Source organism: Oryctolagus cuniculus, chromosome 5 (assembly GCF_051225735.1).
Source record: "Oryctolagus cuniculus isolate XC-2025 breed Fujian yellow rabbit chromosome 5, ASM5122573v1, whole genome shotgun sequence".
NCBI lineage: Eukaryota > Metazoa > Chordata > Mammalia > Lagomorpha > Leporidae > Oryctolagus > Oryctolagus cuniculus.
The window spans coordinates 62,289,557-62,309,279 of NC_142871.1; the positions used below are offsets into that span (position 1 = coordinate 62,289,557).

The 19,723-nt window shown below is 52.3% G+C and overlaps 1 protein-coding gene across 8 annotated transcripts in view; it reads right to left on the reverse strand.

The window, feature by feature from the left end:
* The window catches only part of ARMC2 (armadillo repeat containing 2), a 142,667-nt gene that overhangs the window by 22,817 nt on the left and 100,127 nt on the right, over positions 1 to 19,723 (reverse strand). For all 8 annotated transcript variants that reach the window (XM_089333842.1, XM_089333843.1, XM_070073721.2 and 5 more), the window contains 5 exons: positions 15,415 to 15,724; positions 8,380 to 8,502; positions 7,937 to 8,050; positions 4,912 to 5,044; positions 4,105 to 4,265 (listed from right to left, as the gene is read on the reverse strand). In XM_089333842.1, coding sequence (XP_089189968.1) covers positions 4,105 to 4,265; positions 4,912 to 5,044; positions 7,937 to 8,050; positions 8,380 to 8,502; positions 15,415 to 15,724 — 841 coding nt within the window. The remainder of the gene's footprint in view (positions 1 to 4,104; positions 4,266 to 4,911; positions 5,045 to 7,936; positions 8,051 to 8,379; positions 8,503 to 15,414; positions 15,725 to 19,723) is intronic.

The following is a 19,723-nucleotide window of genomic DNA, read 5'->3' on the forward strand; positions in this document are numbered from 1 at the left end:
GAAAGTGGTGGAGGATGGCCCAATGCCTTGGGCCCCTGTACCATGTGAGAGACCCGTAAGAAGCTCCTGGCTTTGGTCTGGCCCAGGCCCGGCCCCTTCAGATGGAATGAATCAGCAGCGGGTGGGCGATCTCTGTCTCTCCTCTCTAACTCTGCCTTTCAAATAAATAAATACATCTTTAAAAAATAAATAAAAAGTTATTACTTCCATGGCTGGCAGATATAAAAGGAGACAAGAAATCTTCAGGGAAAGTAGCTCAGCTGAATCTGACACTTTCAAACTCATAAAAAAAAATCACCATTCTGCTGGCTTCACAGCATCAGGATAGATTTCTTTAAAAAGACAACTGTCCCATCCCACTTGCTCCAACACTGGGGGACCAGGAGAAGCCCAAGGAGTGGAAGAATCCCCGAAGACTTCCTGGCTTCCTTTGTATCTGTCAACCATGAGGCAGTAAGCATTTCTAATGCATGTGTGAAAAAGTAGCTCACTCCTGCACTGACTGTTAGGAGAAATCATAATCTTTTAGGTTTTTATATGTGAGTTTGCATCCAAAGCATTCAATGAAATGAAAGCTCAATTCAATCCAGAATTAAAAAAAAAAAGTTACTGCCCTTTTGAATTAAGAGGATAAGAAAGATCCCGTGGATTAAGCAGAAAAGCAAATTCTAAAAGTAAAATGCAAAACTGTAACTGATTCTGATCCAGGGCACCTGGAATTCCATGAACACCTTAAGAATGGCCAACCCACGTAGCAAGAGAAATGGCCAAAAGGGTTCTGGGCCTAGGGCCGCCGCAGTTTCACCTGTGGATATCGGGCCGCACACCCCGTGGGACAGCCTTCGGGAAGGTGCACTGGCCTCCCGGCCAGCAGGTTGGCCCTGCCAAGTCCTAGGTGTGTGGCCTGAGGCAGGCTTCTCAAAACCCGTCAGGTCCTAAAGGGACCACCAATGTTGCACCCTTCCTAATGTGCACACATTTCCCCCCCCAGGCCAAGTGAAACCCTGCTATAAAATGCCTCATTACACTGTTGATAGCAGACGCCCTCGCTGGGGAGTGGAGGACTCTCCTCTCCGTGGGTACTTGGGCAGCGTGTGTCTCCACATCAGCACCCAGAATAAGATAAGGGATTCTGAATCCAGTCAGTCCCCTCCCTTCCTCACAACCGAGGGGACAGCCATGCAGCTCTGAGATAAGTAAGCTCCAGGCAGCCACAGACTGCTTCAGCTAGGCGCTCCACAAGCCTCCACCTTACTCCCCACCCCCGAGAGGCCCCGGGCCCAGGCGGGAGCAGAACGCAGACAGCAGGCTGGACGCCTCCATAGCCCTTCCTCTGTGGCTACTTCGGACCAGAAGGGCCCCTGGACTGGGAGATTTCAGATTTCAAGACTGTATTTCCGTTCATTCTTTTCTGGACTTTCTGAGCCGGGAGCTTGCTGAAATCTGAGTTCTCTTGTTTCTTGCCCTCCTTTCCCAAGCTGCTGAGGGCTACGCAGTGTGGCCCAGGCAGTCATGACCCCTTCTCTGACCATGGCCTTGACTGATTTGATGAGTTTAGCAAAATCTGTTGGATTGTTTTTAAATCTAACATTCGACTACGTTATTTTCCTTGGGGCCCAGTCTAGAATAAGCTAATGTACCCTGGGGCTGTATTAATTCTAGATTGGGCTGGACAAAAATGGCCAAGTGACTCCAGGCAAGAGAAATGTAGTTTGAAGTTTCAAAGAACATACAGAAAATACATTTTTTAAAAAAAGTTCCATATCACACTGCACACTGAATTTTACAAGTTGGACTGCAAAGAGCGGCAGGGGTTAATTCCTTGACAATTTAGGTCTATGGTTTTCAAACTCTGCGACAGTAAGAAGAAAAACATTTTGTATCATGACTCGGAATATACGTATTTAGATATTCATACACCAACAATGAATACTTCACAATAGAATACTTACCCTTCCTACACATAATACACTCATATTTGCCTTCTCTGCTACTTTCTTTTTAAAGATGCTGATCACAACCAACTACAAGGATCTCCTAACTCAGAGGCCGCAAAACCCTGGGTTCGATGACAAAGGTGCTTTAGCTTTCTTTGTCCACAGCAGACTTCCCAGTATGAAAATTTGGGGCAAGGTTAGACATGAGTAAAAGACTCAAAACAACACATGCATCGCTGAGCATTGCAACACGGTCAGCCTCCCAGTTCCAGGGTTCACAAGCTTCCTTACTCACTGCCACGGTATTTCCTCGCTCGCCGCCCAGCACCACCGCTGTGAGCTGTGTGAGGAGCTCCCAGCGCCCTGCTTGCTCTAAGGGGCACAGCTCACGTGTTCCGGAAGTGCCTGAATGTGCCCTGGCTTAGGTGCGATGAGGGATGGGATCTTCCAGTGGGAACACGGGACCCAATGCAGGTACCCTGGTCACGCCCCAGCACCTTACTACCACACACGGGTCCCTGGTGCTCTTTACATTCAGAACAAGAACAACTTGCACACACCCATCCCCAGTCGCCAACACCCACAAGGGGGTCATAGCAGGTGCCAGGGCCCACCAGTCGGAACGTGCAGACCAGCGCTGACTGCAGCACGGCTGCGTGTTCAAGACGACGTCCTGTTAAAGCCACTTCCCAGAAAGGCCGGCAGCATCCCCACCGGGTGCAGGGCTGTTTTTTTCTGCTTTTTGACCCCCACCCCATCAGCAAGAAAGAGCGGTCATCCGAGTCAGGCTGAATCAATAGCTCCCCTTGAGCCCACACTTGACTGCGAGCCCCTGTGACGTCACAGCTCAGCCTGTAAAGGAGCTGCCCCACCCACAGTCCCCTTTGCTTGCTGCTGCCCAGCCATCACACAGCCCCGACCCCATCAGAAGGACAACACTGGCGCGCAGACCCCCGAGCCCACGGAGCCTGGGCCTCGGGGTGATGAGGAGCAGCTCTTGACCATGGGATGTGGTCTGTGATGCCAGGTCCTGCACATTGGGCCCCTGATAGCCCCGTGCTGGTTCCTGTTGGAAGTGTTCTGTGTGATACAACAGCAGAGAAACACAGGCCTGGTGGTGGTGGGGGGAGGTGGTTTCTGATTTGGGGCTTTTCTACAGAGTGAACCTGGGCAAGTCACTCAACCCTCCTAGAACCACAGTCCCCTGTCACCTAGCCAATGACCCTGCAGAGAGGGCTAGGCTCTGGGCTCCCATCTGCTTACTTCCCAGGTCAGCAACCCTGCAGGTGAGCACTCTTTACCTCCGCGTAGGAGATGATAACATACAGATGTGTGGAGGTCAAGCCCAAGGGCTGAAAACCTGCCAAGGACACTGTGAGGGCTGAGCAGCAGCCTGCTCGGTCTCCCCACTCTGCTCCCAGGATGCTTGTCTGAGGCACACGCTCCCTGGGGCAGGACAGGGACCAAGGTGCCCCCGTCTTAGCGATCCTCTGGTGCCGGAGTCTCCTGAGCTTTTCTGAGCCCCCCCCCCCCCACCTCGCTGACCCACTGCTGGGATGGCAGTGACAGCACGTTCCGCCACTGTGGGAAAAGGGTTCTGGAAAACAGCTCCCTGATGGACCCAAATCACTGATTCTATACTTAAGCCAGAGTGAAAAAAATTGTCCTAAAAATATTCTTCTCACGGAAGAGACACTTCTCTTTCCTTTGTATTGGTGACCCCCTCCCCTTCCAGGCCAGCTCTGCAGACCCTCCCCCGCCACTTAGGAAAATCTATACATTCCTTTGAAAGTGCGACTTCATTCCAAGTAGCTCTCGGCCGTATTTTCTCAATTACAACATTTCTCTATATACTTTAAGTAACAGAAATATTTATGCTGAGAACTTGCATTTACACAGTCTATAGAAAATGTAAAAAAAAAAAAACACACACACACACACACAAAACATAAAAACACTCAGTACCCAGTGAGTTAGAAAGTCCTTCTGTTCCCATAAGACCCAGCCTCTTCCAGAAAGTTCCAAACTGCAGTCCTCTCTCACATACTCTGTTGCTCACAGAAACCCAGCCACCCTCACACATCCCAATCTTGGTTCACTCAGGTCACAGAAAACAGCTTTCTTACTCTTACTCTGAGAAAACTCACAGGCTGATAGGAAGTCTTACCTAAAAACGAGGACAACAGGTCTAAGAGTGTCTTGGTGTCTTCATCTCCAAAACACAGTGAAGCATTTGTGATATTTTCACTGAAGTTCCATAAAGTTTTGCAAACCAAGCAGGCCAGCTGCCAATCAGTAGGACCAAACTCTCTTAAACAATCCACTAACCTGAGTTAAAAAAAAAAAAAAGTCAAATTGAAAAGTCATCAGGTTATGGGGCTGGTGTCATGGAGTAAAGCGAGTTAAGACGCTGCCTGCTGCATCCCATATAGGCGCCAGCTCACATCCTGGCTGCTCCACTTCCGATCCAGCTCTCTGCTGATAGCCTGGGAAAGCAGCAGAAGATGGCCCAAGTGGTTGGGCCCCTGCACCCATGTGGGAGACCTGGAGGAAGCTCCTGGCTTCAGGCTTAGGCCTGGCCCAGCTCTGGTCTTTGCAGCCATTTGAGGAGTGAACCAACGGATGAACTCTCTGTCTCTCCCTCCCTCTCTGTAACTCTTACTTTGAAATAAGTAAGTAAATCTTAAAAAAAAAAAAGTTATAAGGTTAGAATGTGTCTTAATGTTTATGTTTCTCGCAGGATGCTCATTGGCGTTCTGTGGCATCTCAGATAAAGGTGACTCAAGGATCATTTAAAGTAACTTTGTATATACAGATTTAAGGGGCCAAAACCAACTTCTGAATTCTTCAACGTGTCGGATGGAACCAGCTCGGGGCTTCCAGATGTTACATGACCTCTGCCCCAGAGGAAAGACCAGAGGGGCCTGAGCCCCCTGGAAAGCGGTGTGCTGGGTCCCCACGCCCTGATACTTACTTTTTAATGCCGCCGCCCTCTTTCAGGAGGCCACGCTTGTCTTTATCCACGGTGAGATTGAGGAGAACGCCGCAGGCCGAAAAGCAGACGTCCTGATGCTTCACTTCCAGCAGAGCAATCATGAACTTGTGTACTGCGAGGACAGAGAACACGCATGCGCTGACGGCGGCTCCGGACTGCCAGGTGCATCTCCTTCTACAAATGGCCTAGAGGAAGCCGGGAGTGGCTAGCGACCCTGGGGACCCTGCTGGAGGACTTGCCCCTTCTGCCTCAGGCTTTATCCGTGCCAGCAGTGGGTTCCGTGGCACCCACTACCCTGGGAGTCTGGCCCCGTGCCTGCCCCTGACCCAGGCGGCTGCTCTCTTTCCAGGGCAGTGATGGAGCCCCTGCAGTCGGGCCGTGGCGGGGCGGGTGGGGGAGGAGGAACACAGCTGCCACTTATTCGGCTCTAGCGTCTGGTCCTCCGCGACCTTAGAAACCTCCAGCAAGAGCCCTTCCAACACGCAGCCTGGGGAGAGGGAGGAGGCTCCAAGACCACGAGGACGACAGGACCTCCCGGACGGGGCCCCTCGCTCCCTGGAGATGGTACTGGAGATGCGTGGGCTTGGCTCCTTTCCAACCCCGAGGGCGGAGGCTGAGGAGATGCTTGGAGGGGAGAGGATAAAGCGTGTGCTCCGCCCCTTCCTGCTCTGAGCACTTGTCCCAGCCCGGGCCAGGCAGTGAGCATGGCAAAGGCTCCAACCCCCTGAGGCCCAGTGGCCACCCGCAGCCCAGATCAGAGGGCTGCTGCCAGGCCCGCATCTGACCCAGCTTCTGACCCAGCTCCCTGCTAATGCGCCAGGGAAGGCAGGGGAGGATGGCCCAAGCGGTTAGGTCTCTGCTACCCACGGGGGAGCCCCTGAGGAAGCTTCTGACTTCAGCTTGGCCTGACCCCACTGTTGTATCCATTTGAATAGGCTGGCAGACAGAGAATCTCTCTCTTTCTCCCTTTCAAATCAATATACGTAAGTTGTGGGGGGACAAAAAGAATCTCAAGGCCGCACCCCAATGTGTTGAGTCATCTTTGGGCTGCAGGGGGGTGGGCGGCATTTGCTATCTATACTCTCCAAATTTTCCATCTGAAACATGGATAATTAGAGGTGTGTTTTTTTCTTGATAATTAGGGTTTTTTTTTTTTTTTAATGTTTTGACAGGCAGAGTGGACAGTGAGAGAGAGAGAGAAAGGTCTTCCTTTTGCCGTTGGTTCACCCTCCAATGGCCGCCGCGCGGCTGGCGTGCTGCGGCCGGCGCACTACACTGATCCGAAGGCAGGAGCCAGGTGCTTCTCCTGGTCTCCCATGGGGTGCAGGGCCCAAGCACTTGGGTTATCCTCCACTGCACTCCCTGGCCACAGCAGACAGCTGGCCTGGAAGAGGGGCAACCGGGACAGAATCCGGCGCCCTGACCGGGACTAGAACCCGGTGTGCCGGCGCGGAGGATTAGCCTAGTGAGCCGTGGCGCCGGCCGATAATTAGGTTTTAAAAATTGTTATTTCAGGGGCCAGTGTTGTGGCACACTGGGTTAAGTCACCGCCTGCAACACTGACATCCCACAAAGATGCCAGTTTGAGTCTTGGCTGCTCCACTTCTGATCCAGCTCCCTGCCAATGCACCTGGGGAAGCAGCGGAAGATGGCCCAAGTGCTTGGGCCCCTGCACCCATGGGGGAGACCCAGATAGAGTGACAGGCTCCTGCTCAGCCTGGCCATTTGGGGAGAGAACCAGTAGATGGGAAATCCCTCTCTTATTCTCTTGCTCTCTCTCTAACTCTGCCTTTCAAATAAATAAATCCTTTTAAAAAAGTTACTGTTTCCACATGTAATATTTGAGACAAAGTGTAGAGTTAGTAAAAACACCTGGGTACCTGCTCATTGAAATTTAAGAAATAAAACATGGGGCCGGCGCTGTGGTATAATAGGTTAAGCCTCTGCCTGCGGTGCCGGCATCCCATATGGGTCCCGGCTGCTCCATTTCCAATCCAGCTCCCTGCTGATGGCCTGGGAAAGCAGTGAAAGATGGCCCAAGTCCTTGGGCCGCTGCACCTGCATGGGAGACCCAGAAGAAACTCCTGGTTCCTGACTTAGGATCGGCCCAGCTCTGGCTGTTGTGACCATTTGGGGAGTGAACCAGTGGATGCAAGACCTCTCTCTCTGTCTTTGTCTGTAACTCTACCTCTCAGATAAATAAATAAAATTTAAAAAAAACTCACATATTTTAAAAAGCCATTATGGATTAAATAATACGTGGTACATGACAAATACATACAACTCTTATTTTTCAATTAAAAACAAATAAAATACTACAGATCCAAATTTATGCCTTCGACTCCAAACGTCAACTCTTGTCTTAAATGTGGAGCTTCTGTCTTCCAAGCAGCGTTTATGCTTTATACTATTACTGCATGAATACACACACGAGCACATCAACGCCCAAGGTGGTTTTCCATGCCACGTGAGTGGCATGACTGTGTATCCTGCTGCCGTTAGCTTCTCTGCTTCTACGTGATGTGTCTGAGGTGGATGTCTGTTGACACATGAATGCCTGACTCACTTATCTGAATGGCTGCATGGATATCACAACGCATTCACCCTCTCGTCTGTTGGACACTGCAGTTGGCTCCACATTTTGCCCCTACAAGCAAATGTAAAGGACATTCTGGTGCTTGAAGGAGAACGTCTCCTGTGCCCATTCCCACGGGCGGAGATGCTGAGCGGGGACGTCTTCTGGGAAACACACGCGCGTCTGCGCCGTCACCATCGTTGTCACCACCATCCTCCTAGAACTCGGAAGGCCATTCGCAAGGGAGAGGGGGACACCGCCTGGGACTCCATCATGGACACCGGCCCGAGCTGGGATCGGAGTAAAAAGTCCCGCACATCTCAAAGCAGAAACCAGCTTCACGTTGCAATGACCCAAGCTCCAAAGCCACTTAGCAGCTGGTTAGCGGTAGGAAGTGTGTGTTTACGAACTCAAGTGGCCTTAACTCACCATTGTGCTGCACGATGAAATCACAGACTTCATGGTCCTGGGAGAGATTCCCAAAAACACGCACCGCCTCCAGGACGCCATCCATGTTCCTGCTCCCAAGAAGCTTTAAGAGCACTGGATTTGGTGGGCAGAGAAATCAAATCAGTGACTTTTTGTTTTAACTGAAAGGCGAATGGAAACCAATATCATACTAAACACTGATAAATTCAAATGCTAATAAAATTAAAATGATAAGAAAGTACAAACTGTAAGAGACTTCTGTAAGAACTAAAAAATGAATTCCTCCCCCCAACCCGTATTTTCATCTCTCCATGTGCATATCAGGCTCTAAGATATTGGTATCAGAAGTGAGAAAATATGAATGCCTCCAGTTCTGTGCTTGTATGATAAAGACGCAACTTTAAACAAACGCTCACTTATCCAAACCCAAGGGTGAGCCTTACATTCAGCAATATAGAGTTTTTTGTCTTGGATTACGGAATTCTTCACTTGGTAGAAAGATAAGTTGTTGATCGTTGCCGTGGTATTGATCACCAGCTCCTCACAATCCTCAAGTGACTTGTATTCTGAAACAAAAGGAGGATAAGGGAGGGGCAGAACCGGGATACCACCGCAGGAAGCCTCTGTCCCAGTGGGATCTGTGCCAGGCCGCTGGAGGAGCGACTCTTCTGCAGCCACGTGCACCAAATGCAAGGGCCCACTCCGGGCCAGGGCAGGCAGGATGCTCTGAGCTTAAGCTCTGCAGCCAGGAGGGCTGGGAAAGCAGGCTGGGCTAGGCCCTGTGACCAAAGTAAAGCTAGGAATCTGATGCCCCGGTACACTGAGCCATCTCTGATCCCATCAACTCACCCTGCCTCGGGCCCTGGGCTGCACTGGGGCATCTGCACTCCCCACCTCCCAAAAGAAGGATCCCTGGGTCATGGTCCATTCATAACCATCCACTCCACCTTTCTGATGCACAGAATCTGATCCTTTCTCACCTCCTCTACGACCTGCCTGGCCCATCTCTTTACTCCTAATGGCCTCTCTTCTTCCATTTTCGCCTCCATAAGCTTATTCTTAACATGGTGATGCTTTAAGCGGAAGTCAGGTAAAGTCGCTCATCTCTCACGGCCTACCAATGGTCCTACCTCGCTTGGCCCACAGGCCCTGGCTGGACTGCCCCCGCCCCTGCCTCCCTGGCCTCCCTGGCTACTCCAGCCTCCAGGCCCCTGTGCCAACTGCACCAGTCTCCTTGCTTTTTGGAGTGCACTGGCAGGACCCTGCCTGGGAACCTCTGCAGTGCCACCCCAGGTATTCTTCTTCCGGGCATCCACCCGGCTCACTCCTCACGTGCTTCAAGCGCTGCCTATAGAGCACATATCTTCCTCAGCCACCCTAGGTAAAACTACACCTGTTACTCTTTCCCCTCACCAGCTGGCACTTAGTGCGGACTCAGTGAATGGTTGCTGAGGGTGAGGACGGACAAAGGAATGGGCGAAAGTTTTCCCTTGGCACAAAAGGCGCTTAGCGATCATGTGCCTGCCTCCCACCCAATCAGACTTGCTTCTCGATGGCTCTGGCCACAGCCCAGAGAGGGGCAGGTGCAGGGATGCCAGCTGGAGCCTACCGCAGTGTGCCATGTGTCGACGCGGCACAGGCGTGGCAGACAACACAGATGGAGCCGAGGGACAGGCAGCAGTCGGGGTGTGCAGGAGAGGACCCACCCTGATGTCCCTGGTTTGGGGCTGACGTAATTACCTGGAGGGCAACCGCATTCTCTGAACTAAGGGCTCTGGAAGAGGGCCGAGCTGGGGGGAGTCACAGGTCAGCTTAGAGACCCGGAGGTGCCTCTGAGGCAGCCCTGGGAGAGGAGGGGCAGGCAGTGGGTGCAAGGGCCTGGCCATCAGAGGAAGAGTCCGAGCCTGGGAACCAAACCCATCACAGCAACTCAAATGAGCTCTGCCTCTCACCTCCCCCACTGCACGGGTCTGCCTGAGGCTTGGGGCCCTCGCTGCCCCCTGCACCTGCCCATCACCTGGCCTGGGAAGCTGCACCCAAGCCTGGGAGGGAGGCCGCCTGGGTGCCTGTGCACATCTGCAGCTGTGCCTCACCCACTGCATCTCGTTGGACAGGGAGTGCCTCTTACTTCCAGTGTGAAAGCAGAGTTCCTCAGGGAACAAGAGAGGACTTGGGGCTGAGGGAGAGGACTGTGCTGGCCCGTTGGCTGCCTCTTCCTCTTCATCGAAGAGACAGTCTCCTTACGAGGCTAGTGGGCTCTGTCATTTGTCATGCTGCGGGAGACATGTCCTGGTTCTTCAGCCTGCTTATGCGGAGGGCATGAAGAACTGAGCTTTTGTTGGATTTCAGAATGCATTCCCCAGCAAGGACATATCCTGGTGGTCTGAGGCATCTAGGGGAGACCTACGAAAGGATCTCTGTTGGTTCTGAGGGACAGAATGTTTAAAAAAGGATGCAGGATGCCGGCGCCGCGGCTCACTAGGCTAATCCTCCGCCTTGTGGCGCTGGCACCCTGGGTTCTAGTCCCGGTCGGGGTGCCGGATTCTGTCCCAGTTGCCCCTCTTCCAGGCCAGCTCTCTGCTATAGCCCGGGAGTGCAATGGAGGATGGCCCAAGTGCTTGGGCCCTGCACCCCATGGGAGACCAGGATAAGTACCTGGCTCCTGCCATTGGATCAGCGCGGTGCGCCCGCCGCAGCGTGCCAGCCGCGGCGGCCACTGGAGGGTGAACCAAGGGCAAAGGAAGAGCTTTCTCTCTGTCTCTCTCTCTCACTGTCCACTCTGCCTGTCAAAAAAAAAAAAAAAAAAAAAAAAAAAAAAAAAAAAGGATGCAGGACATCTCCCCCACCCCCTACAAAAAGTGTTCCTGCTTGCTTTGGCCAGAAGCCTGCTGCTTTCCATGACTCCAGCTGCAGCACCTCCCTGGGCCCCACCTCCCCTGGCTGACACGTGGGTGGGAGAACTGCTAGGGAGCTGAAAGGTGTTCTTTGTAAGGGGCTACGAAGGGGCTGTGGCACACAGTGGACACTCAGTAAATGTCGGGTGCCCCGGAATGACAATTCTGGGCCAGTGGCTCGTGTGCACCTTGCAAGTCTGGTCTACTGCCCACACGCCCTTCCCGATGATGCTCGATCTTGGGTGTGTCTGGGGACCTGTTTCTCCTCTTGCCTTGGTAAGGGGATTCGTTAGTTCACCCAGGTGATGAGGGAGCCTCTGAGGTGTCCCCAGAGGCAGGGGCGCAGATTCGGGTGGTAGGCATGCCATGGCATGACATCTGATGTCTGGGGCCAGAAGGTAAGCACTCCTGGCTACTAAGCAGCTAGCACACAGAGCAGCGGCAAGCACTTGGCCTGCATCTGACCCCCACAACTTTATAATGAATACTGCTTTAAGTGCACCTGCAAGCATTTAAACCCCTAGTAATTAATTCTCTGAGTGCACCTGTCTCAGCCATCGCAAAGTACCGCATCAAAATGCCACCAACCAGGTGGCCTGAACCAACCGAAACTTCTTCTCTCACGCTCTGGAGGCTGACGTCCAAGATCAGGGTGCCAGCACGGTAGGTTCTGGTGAGGGCTCGCCTTCCAGCTCACAGAAAGTCGCTTCTTCCCGAGTCCTCACACAGCACAGAGAGACAGAGAACTCTGCTGTATGTCATAAGTACGTGAATCCCATGCCTGGGAGCCTACCCCACGGCCTCATCTACACTTATCTAACAAGGGCCAAATCCTTTTCTAAAAAGATTTATTTATTTATTTGAGGGGCAGAGTTGAAGATAGAGAGATGGAGAGACAGAGAGATCTTCCATCTGTTGGTTCACTCCCCAAATGACCACAACAGCCAGAGCTAGGCTGATCTGAAACCAAGAGCCAGGAGTTTCTTCCAGGTCTCCCATGTGGATGCAGGGACCCAAAGACTTGGGTCATCTTCTACTGCTTCCCCAGGCCATTAGCAGGGAGCTGGATTGGAAGTGGAACAGCTGGGACTCAAACCGGCACCCATATGGGATGCCACAGCACTGCTCCTCCAAATACCTTTCTATCTAATCATATTGTGAGTTAGAATGTCAACAAATAAGTTTATAGATAGAAATATAATTTCTTTTTTCAAAGATAATGTATTTATTTGAAAGAGTTGAGTTACACTGAAAGAGCAGGAGGGAGAGAGAGAGAGAATGATCTTCTATGCGCTGGTTCACTCCCCAAATGCCCATGACAGCTGGGACTGAGACTGGGGCTGGGCCAGGCCGAAGCCAGGAGCCAGAAACTCCATCCTGGTCTCTCAAATGGGTGACAGGGGCCCAACTACTTGGGCCATCCTCTGCTGCTTTCCTAGGTGCACTAGCAAGGAGCTGGATCAGAAGAGGAGCAACAGGGACTCAAGCCGGCACTCCTATGGGGCACTGGGGTTGTAGGTGGTGTCTTAACCTGCTGTGCCATGATGCTGGCCCCTAGAGATAAAATTGCCAAGCTCATAAACTGTGTAAGACGAGGAATTCCTGCATTTTATACATGAATATCACCAACTGTGGGGTGATGAGGCATGCATCGACACTACTTTACTTGGCTGCTCAGGATCACGTGCCCTGATCCAGTGTTGAGCTCTGGTGTTCAAGTCCCGCCTGGTAGCTGTAGCCATGTAAGGCACTGAGCCTGCAGGAGATGAGAACTCGCCCAGTGGGTTTCAGCTTCCAACCACTCCTCAGGAGCCAGAGAGGCTGGGAATATACCCTGAAGCACTAGGGCCTGGCATGTCAAGGACAGTGGACTCACCAGGGGCAGGCCGTAAGATTCTAATCGCAAAGGCATCTTACTGTGTGCCGTGGATAGTCCGAAGCAGCCCTGGGCCCTCTCTGCAGGCAGGTGGAGAAGCGCTGCCCGAAGTTGTGTCAGCAGATAGCGAAGTGTTACAACCAAAAGCTGAGACATTGGAGGGGGTTCCAGAGATGGCATTTCTGCAAGAGCCAGACGCACCTTCTCACGGATGGTTTCACGTGCAGCCAGCCGCTTGGGAGAGGGTTCAAGGCCACACACGTAGATTTTCAAGCTATTATAAGTGGGTAAGTCATGGGGGCAGATCTCCATGTGAGAATCTTTTGTTGGGACAGGTGACATGTTGGACAGAGGACACAGACTTGGGACTGGGTGACTCTAACATTTACCAACTTTGTTACCTGTGAGGTCACTATATGCCATCTATAAAATGATGAAACAGCAAAACCCTACCCTCACACTGTTCTGTGAGACCAGACACCAAAGTGCTTTCCAAACCCTAATGCCCCGTGGGGAGTAGGGCATTGTCACCCACACATCACACCACCACAGCTGGGCTCTGCGCCTCCAGGCTCTCGCCTCATGCCCTGGTGCACCTTGCTTCTGGCACCTTTTTGTGATCTGTATGGTTCCTGTCTGTGCACCTGACTTTGCTGCGCTGTAGACACTGAGTTCCTTGAAGCAGACAGCAGCCCACATTTCTACAACCTTGTAGTGGGCTGACCAATTCCTATGTGAAAGCCCCAACCCGAACTCCGGCTGTGGCTTTATTTGGAAATACGTCCCGTGAGGAGGTGACAAAGCTTAAATGAGGTCATAAAAATGGGGACCTGATCCCACCGAGCTGGTGTCCTTACAAGAAAAGGAAGGGGCCGGTGCTGTGGTGTAGAGGGTTAAAGCTGCAGCCTGCAGCGCTGGCATCCCTTATGGATGCCGGTTCTAGTTCTGGCTGTTCCACTTCCGATCCAGCTCTCTGCTATGGCCTGGGAAGGCAGTAGAAGATGCCCCAAGTCCTTGGGCCCCTGCACCCGTGTGGGAGACCCAGAAGAAGCTCCTGGCTACTGGCTGTAGGTCAGCTCAGCTCTGGCTGTTGTGGTCACTTGGGGAGTGAACCAGCGGATGGAAGACCTCTGACTCTCTCTCTCTCTCTCTCTCTGCCTCTACCTCTCTCTGTAACTCTGTCTTTCAAATAAATAAAATCTTAAAAAAAAAAAAAAAAAAAAAAAAGAACTTCTGGCCTTGTGGCGCAGTGGGTAAAGCCACCACCTGCAATGTCAGTCAGTTCACGTCCTGGCTGTTCCAGTTCTGACCCAGCTCCCTGCTAATGCGCCTGGGAAAAGCAGAGGAGGATGGCCCAAGTGCTTTGGTCCCTGCCACCCACATGGAAGACCCAGATAAAGCTCCTGGCTCCTGGCTTCTGCCTTGCCCAGCCCTGGCCATTGTGGTCATCTAGGGAGTGAACCAGCAGAATGGAAGATCTTTCTCTCTTATTCTACCTGTAACTCTGACTTTCAAATAAATAAATAAATATTAAAAAAAAAAAAAAAAAAAAGGAAGGAAGGAAGACAAGGAGGAGCCACTAAGGTGTCCTCTCCTCACCAGGTGACCGGGTGAGGGCTCAGTGAGAAGGCAGCGTCTGTAGGCCAGAAAGAGAGGAGCCCTCAGCAGTGCCCCTGCTGGCACCCTGACCTTGGACTCGCAGTCTGGAGAACCTCGGGAGAACACGTTTCTGCTGCCTGAGTACCCGGGGTGCGGTGTTTGCGAGGGGAGCCTGAGCAGACTCAGACCTGCGGCACACCCAGAGGGCCAACCCCGCAGTGAGGACCCAACACAGGGCTCCTCGGTTGACTAGCGGCCAGGGGAAGCTCACATCATTCTTGTTGGCAATACACTTGAACAACGGAATCTTAACCGTGTCTAGTTAGTTCTGCGCCAAGTGACGGCCCGGATGGCGGTGAGTCTGCCCACATGGCTGCGTGAAGGGGGAACGGGGTACGATGGGCTGCATGGGTGTCCCCTCACGCCCCTGCGCTGACGCCTCACCCACAGTATGTCTGTGTGCGGACCTGGGGCTTTTCGGAGCTGTGTGAGGTTCAGGGAGGCCCCCAGGTAGGGGGTCCCAGTCGGACCGGATGAGGGGGAGAGAGAGACACCTAGCGGCCACCCTGCGCTCTCATCTCGGAAAGGCCGGGCGAGCACACAGCCAGTCCGCAGCCATCCCCATGCCAGGAGGAGCCTTCGTCAGGGAACGGACTGGACTGCCTGGCACCTGCACCTCCCCAGCTTCCACAGCTCACAGGTGTGAGAACTCTACCTCTGTCGTGTCAGTCGCCCAACCTATCGTGTTTTGCTGGCGCTGCCAATAACGGGGTGGGGGGGGGGGGCCTGGATGACTGGGGACAAAATCACGGATATTCTAGGAAGCTGAAGATGAACGCTGAGAATAGCTTTAGCCAGGGGGATTGTCCCAGGGAAGATATGGTATTTTAAACTCTCTGTGATTAGCCTGACCGATTTTTGCCCATTAGGTGGGTAGAACGGTTCTAAAATGTGATATGATTTACTAACCGCAAAATTCACTGGGTTTTAGTAATGCAAGACCTTACTGTGTTTTCCTTAAAAAAAAAATCGGGATGATGTTCAAGGCCATCTGAACAGAAGCACAGCTTCGGCACTGGGGCCCCGGGGGCCGCGGTGGGGGCTCTCACCCAGCGTGCTCAGGAGCAGGCTCACGAGGCGCGGGTCGGCGGCCAGCGCAGGGCCCACGCGAGGGTGGATGGCCAGGTTGGCCAGCACGCGGGTCAGCTTGACGAGCACGGCCTCGGCCTCGGATGGCGGCCTGGGCACTGCGGCGCCTTGCGCCCGCGCCGGGGAGGCCCGCACATCGAGGCGGTGGAAGGCGCGGAAGAGCGCCAGCAGGCTTCGCACGCTCCCGCGCTCCCGGCACAGCTGCTCGCGGGCCTGGTTGCTCTTGGCTGTCAGGTTGCCCAGGATGAACACGACGCGGACGACGACATCCTGCAGAGGACAAAGACAAGGTTATGAGGGCTAGGGCGCCCGCGGGGGGCAGGTGCTGGGAGGAAGGTGGTCGCGTCTGAGTCATTCACCCCAGAACAGGCAGCATTTGAAAGGGGACACAGGGACTGAGGCCATAGGCAAGGTCTAGACCACAGAGCCTGGCTCTGAAACTCTGGCCGCCGCCCCTGCCATTTTCTTCAGAGAACAATTAGCGGAGTGGGATGGCGTTTCTGAGGCTGTCTCCCGTCCACCTGTAGGGACACTCACAGCCTGCTTTCTCTTTAAAGATTTAAAGAGACAGAGGTCCTCCATCTGCTGGTTCCCTCCCTAAGTGGCTGCAACTGCCAGGTCTGGGCTAGGAGAAAGCCAGGAGCCAGGAGCTTCTTCCAGGTCTCCCACGTTGGTAGTAGGGTCCTAAGCACTTGGGCCATCTTCCACTACTTTCCCGGGTGCCTTGCCAGAGAGCCGGAGAGGAAGCGGAGCAGCCGGGACTCGGGCTGGTGCTCACATTGGATGCCCACCTCTCAGAGATTTCTGGAGCATCCAAAATCTTTACCTAAAAATTCACCTCCAATGAAAGCAGTGCTTCTACCAAGGAGTCCTCTCTGAGCAGCTGAATGTTTTGCATAGTTGATATTTTGGACCAGGCAAGTCTTAGCTGCGGGAGCCTCCTGGGCACCGTGGGTGTCACTGTGGGCCGTGCACAGCACCCCTTGATTCTCCCCATCGGCTGCCTGCTGTACCTGTTCCAGGTGTGACAACCAACAATGTCTATCTTGTGCTGGGGACATGTCTCCAGTGGAGAGCCCCGACGCAGGGGCTTCAAAATGGTCATGGAAAATGCACATTATGCAAATACCAGACATCTGTTTCAAATTTTGCAGCAAAACAAACTCATCTTCTAATTCCACTTTCCCAGGAACGTTTTGAAAATCCTCCTGCGTTACACACACAGAACACTTTAAACAGTCCCTGCCACTTCTGCAGAGTGGTGGCCTCGAGGGACACTTTTAAAGCTATTTGTTAGGTTGTACATATGTGCTTTATACACTTTTCTCTATGCAAGATACATTATCCAATTAAATAAGCTTTTTTTAACTGATAACATTTTAAAATAAAAGAAGATACAAATATAATTAGATTCCTAATTTGACAATAATACATAAACATGTGACTTAAGATCAGCTTCATGCTTCCCTTATGGGTGCTGAGGTCATGGGACGAGGAGCCTTTTTTTATATTATATATAAGATTTATTTATTTGAAAATCAGAGCTTGAGAGAGAGAGAGAATTTCCATCTGCTGGTTCACTCCCCAAATGGCTGCAATGGACAAGGCTGGGCCAGGCCAAAGCCAGGAACCAGGAACTTCATCCAGGTCTCCCATGTGAGCGCAGGGGCCCAAACACTTGGATCATGTCCTACTGCTTTCTCAGGTGCATTAGGGGGAGTTGGATTGGCAGTGGAGCAGCTGGGACATGAACTAGTGCCCATACGGGATGCCAGCATCACAGGCAGCAGGTTTACCCACTATGCCACAACACTAAAGAACTGCAACTGGCCTAGGGGCTCATATTAACTAGCAAGAAACAAGGGGTTGGGGAATGGTGTTTGCAAAGCCGTTAACAGGTGCTTAGGACACCTGTGCTTCATATTGGAGTGCCTGGGTTCAAGTCCAGGCTCTGCTCCTGATTCCAGCTTCCTGCTCATGCACACCCTGGGAGGCAGCAGGCCATGGCTCAAGTACATGGGTCCTTGCTACCCATGTGGGTGACCTGGACTGAGTTCCTGGACCCTTGCTTTGGCCTGGTCTAACCCTTGGTGTTGCAGGGGTTTGGGAAGTAAATGGGAGATCTCCCTCTCTCAGGAGGGAAAAGAAGTTGGGGGAAAGGAGGGGAGTAGAGAGGAAGAAGGAAAGAAAAGAAGAAAGAGAAACTGGAGCTTGGAGAAGCTGCCAGAAGCTGATGAGGGCGTGGCCAGGATGTGAACCCAGGATTAAGCTGACTCCAGAGTCCTTTCTAGTCCACACCATCTCCCACAGCAGGGCGTCACTTACTTTATCTTCCTGCCTCCTTGCAGAACAGTTAAGAAATTATCTCCTTTTAAAATGCAAATATGCAGAAGGGATTACCATAAACCTGACTGAGTTCATCAGATTAGTAAGGGTATGGAAAGATCAGCAGCCAGAAAAATGAAAGGGAGGGAAAGGGCGGGGCACACTTTCTTCAAGGAGTACAGGCCCAGGGGGATCCCAGGGGCCGGGACAGGGTAGAGGCTGTGGCAGGGAGACAGTGAGGACCAAGAAAGAACAAAGGACAACTTTCGGACTTGCCCAGGACAGCTCTGCCAATGCCAACCTGTTCCTGCTTATCTGTGTGCACACAAAAACATTTTCCCTGACACTCACTGGCAAAGAAGCAAGGCTGCGGCCTGCAGCGCTGGGAACCACTGGTCAACACTGAGAACGGACGGAGCCTAACACTGCCCCAAGCTCTGGAGCCGGACCATCAGAATTTGTTTTTGGAAACATTCCCGCTCACCAGTGTTCACCTAATCCCAGCAGTTGTCCGGTTAGGAGAACCTGCCCCTGGCTGCACCCTGGGGACTAGAATATTCATCCAGAGACCATTTTTGAGTGCTTGGTGGGTTGCAGAAGCAACACACATAAATAGCATGAGATACAGTGCTCTGAAGAGTTCATAATCCAACTGAAGACTGGATAAAGAAGTTATGGGATATGTATTCTGCAACACTATACAGCAGTAAAAAAGAAAAGAAACCTAGTCATTTGCAACAAAATGGATGCATCCAGAAAATACTATAATTAGTGAAATAAGTCAGTCCCAAGGGGACAATACCATATGTTCTCCCTGATCTGTGATAACTAACAGAGCACCTAAAAGGCAATCTGTAGAAGTGAAATTGACACTTTGAGAAGCAATGACTTGAACAGCCCTTGTTAGTAAAATGATATGGTCTTATCTGTGGCACCATCTTAGGCTCTGGCCCTGTCGCCATTTTGTACAGTAAGCATTCTTTTTTTTTTTTTTTTTTTTTTTTTTGACAGGCAGAGTGGACAGTGAGAGAGACAGAGAAAGGTCTTCCTTCCGTTGGTTCACCCTCCAATGGCCGCCGCGTGGCTGGCGCACCGCACTGATCCGAAGCCAGAAGCCAGGTGCTTCTCCTGGTCTCCCATGGGGTGCAGGACCCAAGCACTTGGGCCATCCTCCACTGCACTCCCGGGCCACAGCAGAGAGCTGGACTGGAAGAGGAGCAACTGGGACAGAATCCGGCGCCCCGACTGGGACTAGAACCCATTGTACCAGCCCAATAAGCATTCTACACCCAGCCTGGCTTACTAGAAGTCAGGTGACGAAACAGCCCAATCACAAGCGTCAGCTCCACCCCACCCTATCGGACTTGCCACTCCCTCTTCCTTCCCTCTGCAAAGCTATAGAAGCCCTGCACTCTCAGTACATGCTGCTGTGCTCTCTGTGCACGGGGAGGCAGCCTGTGGGGGTTTCCCCCACCTGACAACAAACCTTTTCCCTTACTCCGGTGTTTGGTGTGTTTTGTAGCAGCCTTACAGCCCTTGTCTTGACTACTGAGGAACAGTTTGTTTTTTCTTAATGGAGATGGGACTGGGAATAGGAGAGGGAGAAGGAGGTGGGATGGGAGTGGGGGTGGGGGTGGGAGGGCAGGTATGGTGGGAAGAATCGCTATATTCCTAAGACTTTAGGAATATAAATTCTCATGAAATTTGTACTCATTAAATAAATGGTTTCTTTGGGAAAAATAAAAAGATTCATAACCCATGTGAGAAGGAGGGCCAGTGAGTGTAGGGGACACAGCAGGTGCAGGTGGCTCAGCCAGAAGGGAGACACGCAAGACACACGAGTCCCGGCTCGAGAGCAGGCAGTCTGGGTTCGCACGGGCGACGTGACGTAGCCCCTGTGCCTCTGTAACCTCGTCTGCAGAATGGGGAAAACACTGCTTGTGA